Source organism: Toxorhynchites rutilus, chromosome 2 (genome assembly GCF_029784135.1).
Source record: "Toxorhynchites rutilus septentrionalis strain SRP chromosome 2, ASM2978413v1, whole genome shotgun sequence".
NCBI classification, from domain to species: domain Eukaryota; kingdom Metazoa; phylum Arthropoda; class Insecta; order Diptera; family Culicidae; genus Toxorhynchites; species Toxorhynchites rutilus.
In genome coordinates this window covers 198,399,685-198,420,921 of record NC_073745.1, presented here as the reverse complement: position 1 = coordinate 198,420,921, position 21,237 = coordinate 198,399,685, and the positions used below count along the sequence as shown (strand labels likewise).

At 36.7% G+C, this 21,237-nt stretch overlaps 1 protein-coding gene across 3 annotated transcripts in view; it reads right to left on the bottom strand.

Moving 5' to 3' along the window:
* Positions 1-21,237, bottom strand: part of LOC129771610 (nucleosome-remodeling factor subunit NURF301) — a 56,646-nt gene that overhangs the window by 3,388 nt on the left and 32,021 nt on the right. For 2 of the 3 annotated variants that reach the window (XM_055775419.1, XM_055775421.1), the window contains 5 exons: positions 3,682-4,087; positions 3,068-3,621; positions 2,790-3,010; positions 2,566-2,724; positions 2,334-2,501 (listed from right to left, as the gene is read on the bottom strand). In XM_055775419.1, coding sequence (XP_055631394.1) covers positions 2,334-2,501; positions 2,566-2,724; positions 2,790-3,010; positions 3,068-3,621; positions 3,682-4,087 — 1,508 coding nt within the window. The remainder of the gene's footprint in view (positions 1-2,333; positions 2,502-2,565; positions 2,725-2,789; positions 3,011-3,067; positions 3,622-3,681; positions 4,088-21,237) is intronic. The other variant, XM_055775422.1, reaches the window with a different exon arrangement.

Sequence of the window (21,237 nt, the reverse complement as noted above, 5' to 3'; positions counted from 1 at the left end):
TATTGAAACACTTATTCAAAATGGCATGAGTGATTTCACCGAAGGTATTGGGAGGCCAGACTGAGCTGGCTTTCTCAGAACACCGATAAGCATGCTGGTTTCTACAAAGTATGTAGTAAAGACATAAAGTGTCTTGGAGGATTGAAGAGTCAAATAGTTGGCTTCGGTCAAACAGTGTATGAGCACTAGGGTGCCAACGAAAAATGGTCATCTCTAATTTTAAAAAGTTACCCCATTACATTGGGCATAATTTTTTTTTTGAAAACTCCGATTTCCGGTGATTTTTCGGTTTTCAAAAACCTTCGAATTTTAACGTCTGCAACACTAATAAATGAAGTTCGAATGAGCTAATATTTTGCATTGCGTATATTAACGCAAATCAACATTCAACATCAAATCAACATTTCGAAATAAGTTCCGAATGAAAAATCGAGACAACTATTTTTATTGGCACTCAAAACCAATACGTTTCGTCTTGTATCCCGAAAAAAACGAAGTCCCAAAGTGTCGATTTTTGACAGAAAAAAAATGTCGAGGTGAGACATTAGAAAAAAAAAATTCGGAAACTCCGATTTCCTTGGGTGATTTTTCGATTTTCAAAAAACTCAAACATTGACCGCTTTGCTCCACTTTCCCTTGAGTCCGATTGAACTGATATTTGGCATAGGGTGTTTTTTCGGGGTGGTGAACATTTTGTATAGGGTATCTTTTTGAATTTTTAGGGTCGATTTTTTTCCATACATTCATTGGCACCCTAATGAGCACCCGTAGTAGTCAGAACTAGCAGTTGGAAGGATGGTTTTCTATTCGTGAATGATTATTTTTATGACCTTATACAGGTTACCGAAACGGATTCTAGAACGTTGTATGACGAAATGGTTTCGTTGTTCAAGAGAGACAAAATTGCATACCAAATTTATGTGATTGGTTCTGGGGTTGATGGTGAAGTCAACCAGGCAACTCACTTGACACTTTGCTTGAAAGAGATTGTCCATCGCTTTTCATTATGAAATGTATTTGCTATAATCCTGCCTTATGCTCTTCGTATGGGTGAAATTAAGCAAACCAATTAGCTGCAGTCCCTAGTAAGTGTGAGGAGATACAGAAAATTCTTGAAATTAAACCCTTGGAATCGCTGCATCCATGCGCGACTAGATGGCATTCACTGGAAGCAGTGGTGCAAAGAGTGCTTGACAGATATGAACCACTCCGTATCTACTTTGGATTTGTGAAACATATGGGAACGCCAAAGTGGCAGACTGATATTTATTCGACATTTTTGTCATACATACTCGAAGTGACTAGCTATTTCAAAGTGAGAGTCCTACCGATTCTTCATTCGAGCATTTCACGACTTTTCCGCACGGTATTGGATATATTTTTCACAAAAGAGTTCATGCAAACGCTAAAAGACCCGAATAAAGTTGCGTTTGATTAACAACATTACCAGAGCTTGGAAAATGTGTAGGTTGGGTCAACGGCTGAACTACTTGATTTTTCAGACTATTTTCCGGATGAACGAAACAATATAGTCATGTTTTGGGGAAAAGTTGTAACCACAAATACCCGTGGTGGTAAAATAGCATTCCCGCAATTGAGAAAATTTATCTCAAAAAATACTGAACACCGAAGAAAGTGTTTTGGTGCACAAACCATCAAGTTTAGGTCTAATGCATCGATATATGATGAGAAGAAAAAACTGTTAAATCATATTTTACTTATCAGACGTAAGAGACTCTAAACTTTTGCTGTTCTAGTCACGAGAAGGGCCCTTGTGGACAAACTCAATCCAAACTCCTTCTTCACCTTTCTTGAGAAAGACATTTCATTATCATTGCGCGTCAGCAAACCGTGTCCGCTTCCACAAACATTAAACGACGTTTTCGTGAACATGTTCAATTAAATTCGCAATTAAATATAAATCGACAAAAACCCAGACAAATCCAGACTTTTAATTTTCCAACATCTAGATTTCTGTCCAATACACCCAGCAGCCTTGACTCACCCTTTATAAGACCGTGGAAACTAGGCAAGGAATCGACTCAAACTTCGGAGCACATAATCCTTACATGAGGAAGAACACATTATCTTTGATAAAATATAAACTATTGAAACAGTTGAAACAATTGATGGTAATATAGTAGCCACTGTCCGCTAACCCCAAAAACACTGCTTGCTCATTTTATATCTCTAGAATTTTCTAGAGTAAGAAATAGACTTTTGTTCAAAAAAATTGGTTATAGAGGTCTGGGGTATCACTTAATTCTGGAAAAGGGATCTATTGCCCAAAATAGTTTGAGAACCCCTGATCTAAAACCATAGCAAGTACTTACTGGGACTCATCATATGGCTGCTTGCATAAGCAGTAGAGCTCTTGCGTTTCCCGGGCATGTTTACACTCGCTACAGATGAATTCATTGATTTCTTTCGACTGTTCCTCCGAGATACCAACACAATCCCCGTGGAACCAATTGTTGCAGAGGTCGCAACCAACATAAAACCTGAACGAATGAAAACAACATGATACGGAAAACTGAACGACAGTTGATTTGATTCAAAACATACTTCGTTTCGTCATAAGGCTTCCGACAGAGACAATAAATCTTCTCCTTTTTCTTCGACATCCGCTTATTGTTCGTTTTAGACGCCCGGTCGGACTTGCTGGTGTTGATTGTATGCTTTTGTGTCTTTTGATTATTCTCCTTGGATGCTACCATAGCGGTTCTACAGAAAGAAAGATTGATTGTAATCCATGAGTTCAAGACATCGCATAAATCTTGTGTGCTTACTTTCTCTTAAGGGAACCACATTTCTCCGTCGATGTCGCTGGAACCACCGGGACAGTATGCTTCGCACTGTTCTCCTGCTTGATCTGCTGTTCCTGCTTGCATCGGGCTGCCAACTCCACGGAAAGCTCCTTCTGGATTTGTACCTGTAATTCCCGTTCAAGGTGAGATCGCTTCTTGAGAATGTCTTTCTTCAGTTGCTCTTTGTGGCGGTTAAGTTGAGCCTACAGAAACATATCATAGGACAACCTTAACAGACATATAATTGACCTAGTACGTACCTGCAATTTGTTCTGTCGCTGCTGTTGCTGCAGAATCGATTGCTGTTGCTTCTTCTTTTCAATATTTCTACGACCCACATCAGACCGTACGTGGGCCCCAGGTGTAGACTCTTCGAACGACCCCACCCCGATATCCTTTGCAGTACAAACAGGTGATACCGCCGCAGCTGTGGTAGTGACTGTTGCCGCCGTGGGAGAAACTGATTCGCTCTGCGAGACGGTTCGCATTCGACTGCTGCTGGGAACGATGTCAAGGACTGGTGGCTTCCGCTCAATGGAACCCAACAAGCTCCCACTGGATTTGGTAGGTCGACGTTTCGGCGTATCCAGCATCCATTCATCATCGTCATCTTCACCACGACAGGGTCGCTTTTTTGCCTTCACCGGAGTCACGTGTTCTCGCGAAGAGCTCAAACTGCTGTAGTTGTGTTGTAGAGCAATGGCGGATGTGCGATCGTCCGTTTTCATTTGTTTTTCCTGGTATCGTTGCAGATTCAATAGTTTTTCCTCTATTTCTGGGTTCAGATTTTCTTGCTTCAACGCATTTTTGATGGCTAAAATTAACAAATTGGTATCAACTATAATTCATTAGTTCGAAAGAGAACAATAATTACTTTGCTGAATGTAATCTGGGGTAACCACAAACGAGTCGTTTTGTTCCACCGATCCTTTGTTAGCGTCCCTCTCTGATATGCTGTCCACCTTCGTGGATGGAGAAGTAGGCCCCTCACCCGTCGGATCCAATTGATCGCCAGAATGTAGCTGACCCTGTATGGTTAGCAAGTTTTGTCGATTGAAGTTAGTGGCGAGGACCTTTTGTAGCTCTTTTTTAACCATCGGATTGATGACTGCCGTGTTACCTCCATTAATCACAATATTGGACAGAATTTGAGGCTTGTTGTCGTTACTGCTAGTACTGGCAGCTGTTTTGATGGTGGTCGTTGTGGTTATCAGGGAACCGGGTGCCGGCAGTTCAGGATCATCCATCGTTGGAGTCGTAGTCGTTACGGTGGAGTCGGCCTGATTTCAAAAAACAAAACGAACCAACAAATATAGTTGCTTAATATTATTTCACAAGGATTGTGATAGACACTTGTATCTTTTAGTACACAAATGCTTGTCAATCAGATTGTAATTTGGTAGTACAACTTCGACTTCACTCCAAATGGCTTAATAATGACACCAATGTCACCATACAATACACGTTAGTTTCTTCACATTTGGCAAATTCAGGGAACTGATTCGTGCCATTCATAAATTCAGAGTTTTAACCCAAATATGTACTTGGGGTTTCTTTCGGAAAATAAAAGTGAAAGCCAATGATCCATTCCAGCGTGACATGACAACGTTTTGACTAACTAAAACTAAAACTTTTTTTCGTTTTCATGTATAAGTCACACGATTGCCAAATGGTAAACGATGTTAAAAGGGAAATTGAAAAATTTTCCTACAAGAATCTTCAGTTGGAGAATATTTTACAGTTGAATTCGTTTGTTGCCAGCCCTATACTTCTGTGACGTGACAAGGCCTGTCTTTTTGCGGCTTCCGACTTTTGAACATTAATGTTGTATTTTCAGTTTCGTTTCAAAACATACAAATAAACTTTTTTCTATGATTTATCAATAAGAGATGAATTCCTTTATACAGTAAAACCTGTTTTTGTGCGGTTTTTTTTGTGCTTATTTTTTTTTTGTGCGATTTTCTGTTCTTGTACGGTTTTTTTTTGTGCGATTTTTTTTTTGTGCGGTTTATGAAAAGAAGCATATTTGACGAAGTTATCGTCCATTTAGTTTTTTTCGATGGTTTATATGCATTTCAGTGCGAAAAAAGCATATTTGCGTCCCAATCATCCACTTCTGAAATCATTCTCCTCATCTCATCAAATGCTCTAATTTTGTCTAAGTTTTAGCATGACATGATTTCTAACAGCAACACGTTTCGACATGTAACTAAAAGCACAAAACAGCCACGCGCAACCGAAAATGCTAAGTGTCCCATCGCAAAGCAGGGAAACAAAAGGAAATTGAAAGATGAATGGCGTGGATTTGAGTTATTTCCTTGAGGGAAACTTTTTTTATGCGGTCCCTATCTACCACACAAAAAAAGTTTTTTTTCAAAATGTGTACCGAACACGATTTTTTAAAGCTACTGGTGAAGTTTTGCACGATTTTTTTTATGCGACTTTTTTGTGCGGTCACTATCCCCCGCACAAAAAAAAAAGGTTTGCCTGTACTCAGATTTTAAAAAAACTCGCAAGAACTTTGCAAAAATCGGCTTGCATTTTGTGACGTGACAACGCGCTCTATGCGAATACACAGTCTCCACGAAGCATTGTCATGCCACACAATCAATAATTTGTATTAAATAAGAATTCCACCGTATTGTAGCAAGCTTTATAATACTTTTTATGTTTTTTTATTACTCTGAATCAGTGTCTTAGAATATCAACAAATATTCACGAGAAACGAATATGATTTCGTTCCAGTGTAAATGACTTTTTTTCAGCTTGAAACACACTGCCCTCATTATATTGATGACAATAACAAACGAGTTCATTTTGTTCATATCGCTGTTGCATGAGCAAATTTGCTATAATCAATGAGTGCGACATTGAGTGGGGTTCATAACTTCGCTGTTATTTATACTTTGGATATCAAAAGCAACAAATTGATATTCATCACATCCGAAATGATATTCGTTCTGGCAGTCAATTTAAGTTCAAAATAAATTTTATTTGGCGAGACGGTAGCAACGGCATATGCAGAATGGATACAACGAGTGGTTTTAGCTACCGTCAAGTCATTTGCGACATCGGGAATTTCATAAGGTATTTCCGATTACGGCATCCGGCAACTGCAAAACCCAACCGCACACAGCAGCCTCAGGTTAGAAGTTAACAACAGCTGATATTCATTTGGCTGAAATGAAATTCAGTTCTGACGTTTCCGATAATCAAGATGAAAATGACACTGGGTGGAAAAAATAAACATCAAAACATATAGAAGGACAAAAGTTCATTTGCTCATATTCAATGGTTGCCTGGATCTGTCATTTTAATTTTAGTTTGGAATACATAGGTTTTCGATGCAACATAGCCCGAAAATCAATGCATTTGATCTTAGCGAAGATGATTTTTTCCAACACTGCTCTGAATACTTCTCATTTTCCTCAGAGTTCTCGCCTTCCCCTTCCAAAAGTCCATCCTATAGGGGAAGGTGGTCCTAACGCAACCGATGGTCCTGAACCTACCCACCCTTTGTATCACAGGAACGGTGCTTCCTACTGAATTTTCAATAGTGTCAAATGAAAGGTGTCATAATGCTGACAATTTGATAATATGGTGACTTTTTCTGGTTCTCTTCATTCTAGCGTTTGAGCGCCATTTTACGTTTTCATTGCTTCAAAAACAGAGAAGAAAAATTTTTGACTTGTAGGTAAAATGAGTTCAATGTAAAATGAAACATTGCGGAACAAGGCAATTTCAATTTTTTATGGTATGTTCATCAAAATAAGCTATATGAATTGCAGTACACGGTATGCCGTTATTTGGGAAAAGTCGGGGTGATCCTAAACCGACCCCCAGTTTTTACATCATGATTATTTAACACTTCACTCTGGTGTTTGCCATCAATGACTCGCACAAGCCTCATAAACCGGCGCTCACTGCCGGTGAAACGCATTTGATTTTACTAACAGAAATAGTGATCCCCGATAATCGTTCGATTAATCGATTAATCGAATACTTCCTACAGAAATCGATTATTAATCGAACGAATACTGCGCAACCAATAATCGAAGCGAACGAATAATTTGCGTCGATTAATCGATCCAAACCCAGAAGAAAAAAAAATACGACCGCAGCTGTTTTATTTTTTTTATAACTTATTTTGATTATATTGGATTTACCATGTAGTGCCTCACCCCACTTCGTAAACACCTTGATCTGCATGTCTTGTCAGTGGGCTTTTTTTTATCCCATTCGTTTATTTCAGGCTCATTAGCATTTCAGCTGTAACAGAGCCGAATTTTAATAGTGCACAGTTGCCATTTTTTTGGCGTTATAGTATTCCTTCTATACCATTGCACATGGTACATTACATTTCACAGTAGCCATTTAGGCGTAAGAGTATTCGTTCTGTTCTTCCATTGTCCAGTTATACCGGACAGCGAAGACAGTTGATATGATCATTGTTGAGTTATTAATAGAATAGCAGCCCGATGTTTCTTGCAGAGCAGAGCAGTTGTATGGATGAATCGATCTTATTTCGACCGTGGATCGATCTCCATCGCTGATGATTGTTGCGTGGACGTAGTTATTCTGTAACAACACAAAGATGGTCAATGAGGGCCCTGAGTTTTGAACTCACGATCGATCGCTTACTAAGCGAACGCGCAACCAATGTGGCTACGGAGACCCCCCCCCCTGTCAGTGGGCTTTGTCATTAGTCATTTTGTTTCAACAGTCTGTAATCGCGACTTATGGCGCAAAAAGTGAATTGGAAGCGAAAGTGAAAGAAATATTTTTGCGGAGAAAATTTAACAAATACTGCAGGTATTGTAAATATCTTATATTTTATTTGAAAAAGTGTTGAATTTTATTTTATTCGCAGGTTCAGATATCCAGGGAGATTGAAATCCTGTTCCAGAGAAAAAAAGGCAGCGTTGCCTTTTCTTCACGGCCATTTTGAGCGCGTTTTTACAGGTAATTTAGAATAGGTTATAAAAAGGTTCTCTGACGATAATTTTGCTGGTAAAAGTGTTTCGACCATTCGGAACCACGGTCTAAGGTCACTTCGACAAAGGCGATGGAGTTGAAGCATCAATGCCTTCCCGGGGAAGTACCGTTAGTCGCTGGTTAGTAGTACAATAGAACCCCGATTATCCGTTGAAGTGAGCCCGTAATTCTATAGAGCCTATTCCGCGGATAATCGGGTTTCTACTGCATTATATTTTTCTTTTTAACCGGGATTTAGGAAAAAACTGATTATTCTCTGTAGCTACTCTGGTGTGCAAAGCAAAGCGTAAATGGTTGTTAGCAATTGCTGAAAATTTGTTATTCATGCATCATAATTATCCAGTGGTTAATTTTGAGTATTGTTTATAAATTAATACTGTTATGAGTTGATAATAATTTAATTTTAATAACATTTCTAATAAATAAGTAATCAAATCTTATTTTTAATTATGTATGAATGATGTTTATAAGCTAATTGTGTTATAATTTATCTTATTTTTATGATTTTTTTTCCTAATATCCGGTATCCGGCCGGATAGTTTTGAATATCCGTTTCATCTCCAGTAATAAGCACTGAACATATTAAGAATAAGCACGTTAGAGTTGATTGAATCATTTATGTTTACCGATCTAAATCGATTTATATTCAATTTTATCATTACCTGTTCATTGTGATTCAATATTTCAACACAACGAAACTAATTCGAAACATGAGTATTCTGCTGGAGCTTAATATAGTCGAAACCTTTTCGAATCCTGCTTTTCAACAGAAATCAACGACGGAATACCTAAGGGAGAATGCGAACTTCGTCAAATGATATGTTAACGGCGATAATTTCATAATTTTTAACTCTCCTATATTCCCGCGCAAAATCGTAACTGGTATACTCACTCCAAAACTCCAGATTTTTTTTCTTTAATTTCATTCAGTTTTAATAATTATTTAATTCAGCCTGTCAAACCTATGCGCGAGTATAGGAAGGTTAAAGCTAATGTATTCAACATTCCTTTTCATTCCAAACGAAATCACAATTTATTTGTCATCAAATATTAGCGAGTTTTTCGAAGTTTTTTTCATTGTCAAATGTCATTCTCTGATAAATGGTTCTTTGTTCCATTACCATCATTCATGGATAAAAACAGAAAATTTAATAGAAATAACTAGAAGTTGCTAATGGATTAATCATTTGATAAAATGAAACGCCAAGCATTGAACTACGTCGACGAAGGAATCTGATGTTGGTTAAATTTTTTTTCTGATTATTACCAGCAAACTTGCAAAGAATCTCAACAGTTCTTTGAGCAGATTTATAATACGGGACAGTGCCCAACGTCATCATGTAGCTTATTCCAACACGGCCGAGTTGAACCTTCTCAACGATCCTCGTGAATCTTTCCAATACGATCATGTCCTTCTGAACAGTTCGAAATGATTTGTGACACACGACTGTTTCCAGGCACCGCTGATTGCAACATCCCAGGAGATGGCTGGTATGAGCTTTTGGGTAAATGACATGTTAGATGTTTGAAAGAAACTGGCTTGATTTATTGTGTATGCTTTTTTGATTTCATATGATTCATATGAACCTGTTTGCATATGTTGTAGGAAAAAATTCATATGCACATACCAAACAGTATGCTTTGCTTTCGCGTTGTTTGTCCTTTACCTTCGCGCACAGACAAAGGCAGGCAACATGCACCAAAGTAAATGTACACAGAAAAAATATAAAAAATAAAAAATATATATAATATTCCAAGATAAATAAACATTTTTGTATAACAAACTTTCCAATTACTGCCATTATTTAAAATTCAATAGGCTTGTATAGTAATTCTGATTGGTGACGAAACTCCGCGATTTTTTTTGACAGAGCTTAAATTCATTTATATTCCCTGATTTTCAAGATTATTCTAGATAGCCGACACTCTGTGATTAAAATTGGTTTATTCTTTTCAGATTGAATATCGATTGGAACCGAAGAAGCCTAATTGGGAAAAATTCGCGATGTCAGAAACACCTTCGGCAAAAAATCAAGAAAAATCCAAAATCAGTCCGGCTTGGGAGTTCTTTAAAAAAATTGACGGGAACAATGTACAATGTAAATTATGTTTGCATATTCTAAGTTTTTGCCGCAACACGAGCAACATGCTCAATCATTTGACATTCAAGCATAAAAATTTGGCCATCTCCACTGTTAATGAAAGACCGGCCCTAGTTCTAAATCAAGGACGAAAAAGAACAGCATCACAAGAATCTTGAATTGATACTACTCCCAAAATGGGTCCACGGCAACAAACTATTACATCGGCTTTCGATCGTCCTTTTTCATACGGAGGTAATCCCACCTGATTCAATTTTATATACATGATGGCGGCCACGAAAATAAATTTTTGTTAACTCTTCCTTGCATAATGGTGGAAATTTTCATCATAACATTGAATGCCCAAGAATTATATAAAAGAACAAGTTCACTTCAAGTTGAACTATACCACCCTGATTTATTTCACCAATAAGCAAAATCATGCAGAGAAGGGTTAGCAAATGATGAAATTCATCGTGCCTAGAATTAATTTTTGTATAGCATTTAGAGTTGTTCCTTATATTAAAATAATATTAATTTTCGTTCTTCCAATAGCATGTTTTGATTTTTTTTGTAAAAATATGGACAAGCGGTTTTCAATTTGAGATTTAAAATGTTGAATGAGAGAGAATTTAAAGTTATCTAAAAATAATCATAGTTCAAATTGGTCACTTGGTAATGAAAACTAAAATTTTTCGACTGCCGCCATCATAAAAAGACATGATGTCAAATGATATTCGAGTATTCTTTTTATTTTCGTTTTGTTTTCATTTTAGCTGGCGGTACCAAAGGAAAAAAAATAACAACTTGTGTCATGTACATGGTGTGTACGGATAACATGCCTCTTTGTACAGTAGACAAGAAAGGATTTCGTCAACTAATGAAAACTGTATGCCCACTATATAATGTGCCGCACGAGACACAGTTTCGCGAGATCCTGAAAAATAAATTTATAAAAAGCAAAGAAATTGTCAGAAACCGCCTCCGATCGATCACAAGCATCTGTCTAACGACAGATGTTTGGACCGAAATGTTAAACGTCAGAAGCTACTTGGGGATCACTGGGCATTTTATTCATGGTAAGCTTGATCATTTTTTATTAAAGTATTAGCTCAGTAAATAAAATTTAACTATCCAAGATCAAAATTCGACAATATCACTAAATCTAACATTAGATTAATTGGACAATATTAGGATTTAGGACTAGGATGGAGCGAGTGCAATGAGATTTTTAATTTCGCTCATTACTTAGGGTACTCATACACTGTTTGGCCGAAGCCAAATATTTAATTCTTTTTGACAGATAAAATTTGATCAACTTGTACTGATCAAATATATTCGAAACACGACAAGCAAATATTCAGTTATTTGTTGATAATTGATATAAAACATAAAATTAAAAAAACATAAACATAAAATAGTGTTCGTATGTTTGTCCAAATCTCAAACCAAACTCAAAAAAAAGTATCAAATATTATATAAATATTATATAGTATAGCGTCTCTGGCTAGAACCATCTTCTAGTACAGGCTAATTCTAATTCCAAGGGATAACTTATCTTTGTTACATCTTAGAATTGTCTAAATTTGTTACAAGTGAAACTGAATAACTTTGTTCTACAGTAAGTTACATCTAATTGGACAGATTTGTAACGCGATACGTTCAATTGGACATTTTTGTAAACCCCGAGTTCGGGGCCCAAATTATGGCCCCACATTGAAAGTCGACACTGTACCACTGTCATCACGAATGTGAATTACAGGTCAGAACCTGAGACGAGACATGATAATAGGGGGCCGATTCCGGACCACTTTTTCTGTCAAACTCGGACAACTTGCAACTCGGCTTCTAATTGGTTGATGAGGAAAATAATTGACAAAGATAAATACACAAACATGGGATTTCCAACATTTTCACAGTATTGCCAAATATATTCAAAATTGAATAATAGTTGCATTCACATATCACTTTAGCGATAATATCTATTATGGATTCTTTGTATATTTTCGTTTCTATTACGTCAGCTGTTCAGTTCCTGAACGAAAATATTTACTTGGCGTTATTTATTTACTCGAAGCACCCCTTTTTTACTCTAACTTAACCTATTTTCTATACACTTTCCGATATTCTCATTATAATATAAAATTATCTTCGGATACAATTTTTGTACGAGATTTTTTTACCATATGAAGAAAGCAAAGTTTTCCATTCACACTGAACACTAATTTGATGCGGAGAATTCATTTTCATTCATAATTTCTATTTGAAAAATATTAATTCTACACGAAAACCCATAATTTTCTTTAACTCGCAAAACGAAATTTAATGGCGTGCCGTTCTTTTCATTTTCATCGTGAAGAATAAACGGTAAAACGAACTATGAATTTAATTAATGTATTTCAACATATCATACTCCGACTATCAAATCTACGTTTTCTAGATTTCTTTATCTCTTCACATTTTTTTTTGCATACCAAAATAACGAGAAATACTTATTGTTTGAAATATGTGACATTCGGTTGAAAAATTTATACAAAAAAATGGTGCAGCTCAGAAAATACATGATACGAAGAACTCATGTTTTTCATGGGAAAATAATCTTCCGAAATTTTATGAAATTTGGCAACTTTCAAATCTCACTTCCCTATTATCTAGAACTTGGTCGACGAAATGCAGAAAGAAAAGTAAAAAGCCAGTTGTCACGTCTTGTCTAAGATCAGAACCGCTTCCAGTATGACGCTGAGTGGTGCCTCTAAATGTCGAATTAGCTGTAACTTACTGTATAAATGCAAAGAAGTTGTACCACGATAAATCTTGTTCATACCTGAGGAAAACTCTTCCACTGCTAAATATGTTTAAAATATTTCAAATATTAAGACTAATTAATTGATTATCTAGCTGTTTTGAAAACCTTCACCTCTCGATGCTCAGAAACAATAAAATTTTACTGTTACCTGAGATGCAAAGGGCGGTTCATTTTGAATAATACTTATCTCTATTTTTTTTAAGTTACATACATTTATACCCTTGATTGGTTAGGGTAAAATGCAAACAGAAACCCAAATACTGAACATATCGCTATCATGTTATGAACATTTGAGTCAATTTGTCTGTGAGTTGCGAATCTGCTCACCGACACCGCGTTCGATTACGGTTGTTTAAGAAAAAATTAAAGGTGTACCACCAAATCATACAGAGAGATTGAGAAGAAAACAAAAAAAAATGATTTCGAATTTCAGCTATGCTTGCTTATATAAAAAAAGGTTGCGTAAGATTGCTTTTTTCGGTTAGGATTAATTCCGATTGAGAATTAAACTGAAAATCCCTTTACGGTCGTAAAATATTTTATTATTTTCAGAGTATTTTTTACAAGCATGGCTTCCTTCAAACTTTTTGATGAACCATTTTTCGTTTAGATTCTCAACTACACTCCGTTTTGCTAGGAGTTGTTGAATGCAAACAATCGAAAACATAAGAATACATTGCGAATCTGTTGCGGGTTTGCTGCGACGATTGGGGTATTAAAAACGAAACAATTTCTTGTGTAACGACCGAACTCGGTGCAAACATACAAGCAAAGCAGTCCCCTTGTACAAAGAAGCATACGCAGCTCGGATGGAGCCGGTCATAGAAGAGGATAGCGACGATGAACTGGATGGTGTTGAGGATCATTGTACGATAGAGGTTTCCATTACACCAGAGAAAAATAGGATATATATATAATCAAGAAGATGAAAACAATAATCAAGTTCTTCAAAGCAAGTGAAACAGCCACCAGAGAACTGAGAAAACTGCAGTTGGCCGATAATAAAAAGGAAGGACAATGTCTAGGACTAGTGTTGGATGTCCGAACACGATGGAATTCGATTATGGCAATGATAGAAAGATTCCTTGTAATGGCACACTATATTTCAACGGTACTGCTCGTTGTTCCTAAAAAACCAACTATGTTAACAGCAGATGAGTTGTCAATTTTGAAGGAAATCTGCAAAGTTCTCCACCCATTGGAAACAGTAACTACCGAAATGTCAGCTGAAAAGTACGTGACGATCAGTAAAATTATCCCGTTGGTTCGGTTGCTAAAAATCGTAAGTGTTTTTTGTATAATAAGCATCAGAGTATTTAATATGTTTTGTCGTTTCATAATATCTTTTTTTCGCGTTAGTATTCCATTTTTGTCCCTCTATTACGTTATCCGCGATTTTTGTTATCCGAGGTTACGTTGCCAGACTATTCCGCGGACAATCGGGGTTCTACTCTATTATGTTTTTCTATTTAACTGCCAACGGGAATTTAACGAATATATAGTAAGAAACCTAATTAATTCAATTTATGGTTATTTCTCTGAACTTCAATACACTTGCCCAAACAATCTTCTAGTTTATGGACTCCATGCCTGAAGTGAGATTTGAGAACTGCCAGAAGTCGGAGGTTTTTAATATAAGTTTTACTGATTCTCACGATTTTTGGTGTATTTCTGAACAATCACTCACTTCGTTACTCAAATTTGTTCAAGAAGAACATACCGTTGAACCTAATCTTATCGAACGACATAGCCTATTGAACAACTTTTTAGTTCTTCGATAATTTTTCACATTTTTTTTAAATAATAACTCTGCCTGACTGGTTCAACGGTTCTTTTCGAGTAATAACAATATTTTTCATCAATTTCAGAGCTATACAAGTATGCAGTTTGATTCTGCTGAAGCTATGTCTGTAAAAAACAGCATTATGCTGCACATCATGAAATATTTCAATGATGTAGGAAAAAGAAAACTCTTCGCGGTCGCAACGCTTCTTGATCCCCGATTCAAGAAAATATATTTTGAAAGTCCTCTCACGGCGGCCCCCGCTATTTCATGGATTGGTGAGTTAGTCTTTTCTTGCTTGTCCTATTGAGAAAAAATACACAACAGGACAGAAACAAAATATTTTATCGGCAATATTTATGTTGCTTCACAGGGGAATTTGTCAGAACAGCTGCGGAAGAGTCACCTGAATTCGAAAACGATCTTCGGATATCAGGAGAGCCAGAAACAAACACCACTTGTGGGCGATTCATGATTCCATGGTAGCTGAAAGCAATCGTGTGCATGGAAATGACAGCGCCGGAGGAATTCCCATTGAACTGAGGCAGTATTTAAATACTACACTCGCTCCGAGGACCTGTGACCCACTTATAGTGTGGAATGAAATACGAGCACAGTATCCAAACGTGCATAAAATTGATATGCAATTTTTATGTAATTCAGCGACGTCTGTTCCTTCGGAACGTTTGTTCTTTGACTAAGCAAAGAATTCGCTTGTCCGGTTCTAACTTAGACATGATATTATTCCTACAATCGATCGATGAAAATGTTTGGTTTTCGTAAAGGTGCGAGATAGCTGAAAAATTGCGATATTACGTTGCATCGTTTTAGTGTCTACTGCACAGAGAAAGACACTTTTTGTACGATTTCTCGTTTGTACGACCCTTTTTGCGCGATTTTATTATCTGAGCGATTAGATTGTGTGAAGTTCTGAATTGATAATAAAATGGCACAGAAAGGGTCGCACAAACGAGAAATCGAACAAAAAAGTACCGCACAAAAACAGGTTTACCTGTATAGTAAGTATTAAGAAATGTATATAATATGTATAAGAAAATGTATATAATATGTATAAGAAAATGTATATAATTTGTATAAGAAAATGTATATAATACGTATGTATTAAAACATGTTAAATATGTAATAAGAAATTTAGAATTTAGTTAGGAATGTATATACGAGAATGTAAATAAATGTAAAATTGAATAATTTTTCATCAACTTTAAAAGATCGTGTTATCGTATTATATAAAAAGCATTTTGGTGGAAAGGTAAACTTTAATTCATATGTTTCAATAGGAATTCGGATAAATTTGATTGATGCACAATGCTTAGCTTATATTTCATACGCCCCATTACCATTTACCGCAGCACCCTAGCAGCTTAAACGACAAATACAAGTAATTATAACGGTTCGAAATTACAATTACAAGCATTCAAAACGGCAAACAATTTCTGGCAAATAAAAAATAGAATAGTAACTAATTATTGCTCTTAGTGTTACGATTAATCGATTATTTGGGGCGATTAATCGTATCGAATAACAAACGGCTGAAAAGTATTCGATTAGTGGATGAACGATTAATTTCAAAAATCGGGGATCACTAAACAGAAACCTTTGATTAACCCTTTCCTGTACAACATCGAGTCACACTCATGGTGTGCTTGCACAACATAGGGCGCTAGAAAGCTCAGTAGGGTAGTAAAATCACTTGATGTGTTACGTATTAAATAATACGGGAAGGGGTTACTTATATGTATGCATCAGTGTGTACATGTGCGCGTACCTGTGTAAAGGTGTTTATGTTTGCGTGTTGAAGATGACTTTGACTTTGGCTTTGACGTTGACTTCGATCGTTGACCGTTGACGTTTGCGTGTGCATTTTTATGTGCACTTTCTCTGTCTAACTCCACGCGCGTCGCTCTTTTTACCACTCAAGTATTGGGCATCATTATATAAATCGAATCGAGAAGTCGATACAATCACTATCCCTATTACATCGAGCAAAATTTAGTATTTTGTGAATCGAAATAATCCCTTTTCGAGCTCGAATTTCATGTGTTGCAATTGTATATATTTAGACGTTTCTGGAATAATTCCCAAAGGAAAATATCAGGGGTGTAAACCAAAACAATAATTTTCTGAACGACAATCAAATCAAACAACTCGAAAAATTCTGACAGTTGTACCGATAGCTATCACTCGGTCGATGCTATCGACTTGCTCGGTATCTATAATAGTAAAATAGAGATAACGAGGTATCTGCTCAATATCGAACTTTATTCTCTTTTTTCATTCTTCTTCGCGTACCCATGCATATATTCTAACGCTACCAGTAACGATGGTATTGGGGGATTTCATGTCATTTCCGGTCTTTCAGATCCGGTTTGAACGAAAATGAGATCGAAATGCGATATTCGACTTCCGCTGGTATGACACCTGCAACCATTACCCAAATCGTATGGGTTTTCCATATTTTTTTGTCATTCAATACTACACTCAACTCTCCCTAACTCTCTCTAACTCGGGAACATCGCGTTAGGGAGGTATCGAGATACAGAACATTTTTCTTTCAAAATTTTATTGTGCTTATTGTCTCCCCCAACTCGATAGGACTACCATTTTCAACGTTTTCCTCAGCTTTTTCAACAGTGTCTCAGTATCAGATCACAGTAAATCAGGTTTTGGTCCATTTCGCCATGTTCATTAAAGGACGTTGAGCAATCGAACGGTACTGTGCTGTCGACAGCAGCAAGCTATCAACGTATTTATTTTGCCAGCGGAATATCATCATTATCATTAACGGAAAATCCGGCAATTTCGAACAGTCTCAGATCTAACCTTATTGATCCAAGAGAGATATATCTGGTATATAGAGTGCATTAAAACAGCTTAAGCTTAAACAAGCGGAATAATATCGTCGTATAATCCATTTCTTGCAGTCTTTGTTTTACTAATTCATGGCGATAGTACTGTTTCAGGTTCTTGAGTATGCCCAAGTCCAGTAGCTGAACATTGGAAGTAGAGTTCGGTGGAAACAATTGTAAACTTATCGATTTGAGCTTTGGTTGGAGAGATTTTGGGTGCGCGGTACAATATGTACATTACCATTACACATAATTCCCGAATCAATGTCTTCATAAAACATTTTCTTCGGAAAATTTTTCGTTTTTCGTGGTTTTCCATACTTGAAAAAAAATCCTTGATGACACGAACACTTTGGGCCTGATTCTCGAATACACTTCGAATACACTTCACGGTGGAAACGGAATGAAACGTATCCGCGATGACAACGGTACGGTGTCGACATCTGGATACGAGATTAGTTTCACACTAAACTTATTATTATAATATCAAATTATCTTCAGATGAAATTTTTGTATGATATTATTATATCACATGAAGAAAACAAAGTTTTCCACTCACATAAAATACCAGTTTGATACGAAGAAGTCAATTTTCATTAATGATTTGTTATTTGAAAAGTGCTAATTCTGCCTGAAAACTTATTATCTTCGACACTTTACTAACTCGTAAGACGTAGTTCAATGACGTACCGTTTATTTCGTTTCTACCGTGAACTGTATTCGAGAATCAGATGAAGTGTATATTGCATACAAATCATTTCGTTTTCACCGTGAAGTGACGTTCGTGATCAGGCCCATATTTTCGCCTGTTCCGAACATCACATCAAGAATTTTAACAACGTTTGGCAAGATTCATCCTGAGTAGTTGCGGGTATTAATTTACAGAATTCATTCCGTTCAACCGAATCGTGTTGCTTCGGCAAAAAGTGTTGATCGAGTTTTTCAATTGCTGTTTTATAAGGTTCGACTCCTCGTTCCTTGTCTTCTTCGACATCCGCTCCATCAATAGAATAAAATAGATCCTGCAATTTTAAGCCTCCCTTTGCTAGCAATATTCTCTTCAGCCTGGATGCGTTTTTCACTTCACTTGCAGCTATAATAACTTCAAAATTCCTTTTCCACCTCATGCATTCTTTCTGGGTTAATGTTTCGGGGAGATGATTGAATTTGAAAGGAATTATATTCCAACTTTCCTTTTCCGATAATTTCCGCTCTGAAAAAAAATGCACAACAATGATGGTTGTCAAGGTAACTAATGAAAGCTGATAAATTTTAAACATTTATTTTCGATCTAAGCAAGCCTTTTTTTCACTCATTGGTTTTTCATGCTTTTCATGCAACGGAGTGTCCTGCATGATGCAGTGGATCTTTTTTTTTAACTCAGGCTTCTACGCCTTTTCCTGCTTTTAGCAGCGGAGTGTCCTGCATAACGCAGTGGATCCTGATCGTATCAGATAATCTTTTCGATTCCTTATGACTTACCAACTTGCAAATCAAATCCGATTAATCCTCGTCGCCAGATGTGGTACCTCGATATATTCGGTTTCTATTTGCTGAGTATCAATTGAGTACTTGTTGTTCGCTCGGTAGTACAGCATATTCTGATTCTTTATTATTATACATATCAAGGCCTACTCATATTAGATTGCACACAATGTACATCGATCAATAAGGTTTCAAATCGTGAGGTCTTAACATGTAGCATAACTTGCAAATGTTCCTACATGATTTAGGACGTTTCGTTCTTAGGGGCACCATATTGCCCATATCTACCCTATATTTTCTTTATTGGCCAAAAAAATGATCTGTGCAAGATGCAAGATATCAGGCAGCAGATATCGGACATGAATTAGGGGCCTCAGAGCGCTCATGGTTTTTTTATTTGACGACCCTCGAAAATCTCCATAAAATCGGGATTTAAAAAAAAAATGGCATGAAACGTCGTGATCTACTGTTATCTCAAAACTTTTTTCGTGACAAAAATCGATTCTTTGAGAATTAATTCTCGTTCCTTTCATTCGTCGTTTTTCGGAATACAAGGCGAGTAAATCTTGACGTTTCATGCAATTTTAAGACATTTGGCATCAATTTTTTTCATGAAAACCCCGATTTCATGTATAAGCAAACTACAGACTTTTGTCGGCCGATAGATTGGTCGGACGACTTAATCTGTATGATGCGATATGCATATGCGCACACTACACCGATTCAGTACCGGCCGATTAAAAAGTTTCCCGTTTACATTCAAACTATTCGGTCGGTCAACTATCGCCCGTCCGTTTAATCAGTACTGGCTAGCATCGATCTACGCACACATGACGACTGTTTATCGGCCAATAGTTCAATTCATTCGCTCTCAATTAGGGATTGTTAACCGGTTTTACCGGTAATACCGGGTCATTTTTCATTACCGAATTACCGTTAATTTTACAGTCAATAACCGGTAATTTCGGTAATTTAATTTTTAAAATAATATTTGCCTTTATCCGCTTCGAAATATTACTCGAGAATCAAAATATGATCGAAAAAACACAACTGGTAGTGTTGTGCCTATTCTAGGACCTCCGAGCTTCAGCTTCAGAGCTGCTCGATCTGAAGACGAGACACAGGAAAAACTTCAGCGATGGAGAACAGACAGCGATAAAGGAATTGGTTGATGCCCTCGAACCGGTTCTCATCGCTGTTGAAATGCTATGGCGGAAAAACTGCACCCTTCATGAACCTAACGTCGGATTGAAATTTATCTTAGAACAGCTATCGGAGCAACCATCAGAAATTTCGAAGCAGCTGCTCGGAGCCCCGAAGGAAAGGATAAACGTTTTGTATAGGCAGATTAGTTCACCTATATGAATAATCATTCTGCTCATGGTCGTGACCAGGATTGGGCGATCTTGGATCGATTTATAGAAGATCGATCTTTTCCATTTCGATTTTTTGGATCGATTTTTTGTACTCGAAAAAATCACGAAAATCGGTCTTTTTCTTCCGATTTTTCCGATCTTAGAAAAACTTTTTATGGATCTGTTTTTCAGTGTAGCACGGACGAATTCTATGGGATGTTTGCTAGCGGAGTTCTAAACAAATACCAGTTGTTGAATATCTAGTAATAATTTTCAATTAATTTATTTAATTAATTCCATGACGTTTCAAGATGAATGCTCTGGGAAATGCAATTTTTCTGAGCTTTAAATTTTTTGTGGCCTTCATGAGTAACAAAATTAAATGTCTTTGATGTTTAAAAAGAAATATTAAATTTGTATTCTCTGTTTAAAAAAAGACGGTTCTCATATAGAATAAAGAAATTGTGAAATAGACATTTGGTTTTTCAAAGATCGATTCTTTGGTACAGATTTTATCAGTGGATCGATCCTCACGCCGTTTAGAAAATAAATTCGTCAAGATCGATCTTTTTCTAAAGAGCGCCCATTCCTAATCATGACATAATAAATGATGACTTCGGCATCTTCTATCAAATGTCACGGAATGCATTGATCAAGCAGGCATTAGAAATCGTTCGTGACTTAAGACTTCAGTAGCTGGACAAGAGGGAAAAAATCCATTGGACGATGCAGAACCTGCAGAATAGTTGAGCATCAAGAGAAAACTTGAACGACGATTGCAGCAATCAATTATTAACTGTATTAACAGAAGCCATCAGAGGCAAATACATGACAATGGTATTCGATGATTTTCGTAATGTACGCCCAACATCATTGAGCTATGAAAATGCGTTTTTCTCTCCTTGAAATTCCGTTCATGAGATCCGATTAAGATCAGAAAACGACAAAATTAACATTGTTTGTGTCCCCAAGTAGTAGCAAAGTATTGCATGTTTTCTTGTAAAATAATTAAAAAGTCGTTTCTTCAAGAAAATGGTTTATTTCAAAGTATTTTTCAC